Source organism: Oratosquilla oratoria, chromosome 3 (assembly GCF_046742065.1).
Source record: "Oratosquilla oratoria isolate Oo_2021 chromosome 3, ASM4674206v1, whole genome shotgun sequence".
NCBI classification, from domain to species: Eukaryota; Metazoa; Arthropoda; class Malacostraca; order Stomatopoda; family Squillidae; genus Oratosquilla; species Oratosquilla oratoria.
This window is the reverse complement of record NC_134779.1, coordinates 43,808,191-43,809,463: the sequence shown is the minus strand read 5'-3', so window position 1 is coordinate 43,809,463 and position 1,273 is coordinate 43,808,191. Positions and strand designations below refer to the sequence as shown.

The 1,273-nt window shown below is 41.3% G+C and overlaps 1 protein-coding gene across 1 annotated transcript in view; it reads left to right on the top strand.

The window, feature by feature from the left end:
* The first annotated feature begins 409 nt into the window (after positions 1 to 409).
* The window catches only part of LOC143017905 (serine/threonine-protein kinase Chk1-like), a 1,544-nt gene continuing 680 nt past the window's right edge, over positions 410 to 1,273 (top strand). The window contains exon 1 of the mRNA XM_076172947.1: positions 410 to 1,227. Coding sequence (XP_076029062.1) covers positions 410 to 1,227 — 818 coding nt within the window. The remainder of the gene's footprint in view (positions 1,228 to 1,273) is intronic.

The following is a 1,273-nucleotide window of genomic DNA, read 5'->3' as shown; positions in this document are numbered from 1 at the left end:
ATATATATGTACACATGTGTGTATGTATATGTATTCATGTATGTATACATATGAATATATATACAGACACACACCTCATCACCATTATCATATAGTATATGTAACATAGAAAAATATGCTCGGTTAGTTGAATATAGTGAACATGATATCAAATTAATATATAGATAAATGAATGAGTATGTACATAGATAAATAATAAGATAAATAAACAAGTAATTTAGAAAATAAAATATAAATATAATGAAAGTAGAATTACGAGCAGAGAGAAAACTAGAGAGAGTATTTTGTTGTAACTACTTCTACGAAATTCTAAACACGCGTACAGAAATCCTAGAAAGTTTTGTGACTCTTTGTAAGAATCGCGTCCTCTGCCCCAACTTCAAGTCGTTGTGGGAAACCTTTTTTCAAGATGATCTTCCAGCTCTTCTTCGCACTTTGCCGCTGCTTCAAGACTTTCGACTCTCGAAGAACTACGACTTCGGAAAGGATAGACTTCGAAAGAACTCTGCGCTTAGCCTCTATCCCCATAACCCTGGACGACTGCAAGAGAGTCGCCGAAGAAAACAAAAAAATAACAGGAGACCATAAATTCGCCACTGGTTGGAAAAAGGTCAAGGATCTTGGGCAAGGGGCTTTTGGAAAAGTTACTCTGATAAGAAAAGAAGGAACGAAGACGCTGATTGCAAGAAAGGTCGTTGTCTCCCAGCCTTCGGAGTTCGGGTTCTCATCTGAAGAAATCATACATATCCAGATGAGTCACCCGAACGTATTAAAACTCTTCTGCTGGGAATGGAAAGCCAACAAGCTCTGCCTCTACCTGGAGTATTGTTCCAGAGGAGATATACAGGGCACCTTGTACGACCTAAGTAGGAAAGATATCAAATCCTACTTCCAGCAACTCATGGACGGTGTTGAGTACATCCACTCAAGAGGCATCGTCCATCGAGACCTGAAGCTGGACAATCTCCTTCTGACCAAGGAAAAGGTCCTCAAGATTGCGGACTTCGGTCTCGCCGATTTCTTCATCATCGATGGTGAAGAGATTCGCTTAACCGGGAAGGTGGGTGCCAAGTCATACATGGCACCAGAAGTCTTGCAATGCCAAGAGGGGAGTAGCTATCTCGGCCCTCCAGTCGACCTCTGGTCGTGTGGCATTGTTTTGTTCGCAATGTTGACCACATGCAAGCCTTGGTCAAAGGCGACCATTGACGATAAGGATTACAAGATGTGGATGGAGAAAGACAAGAAGATGGAGGAGATGGAAATTTGGAAA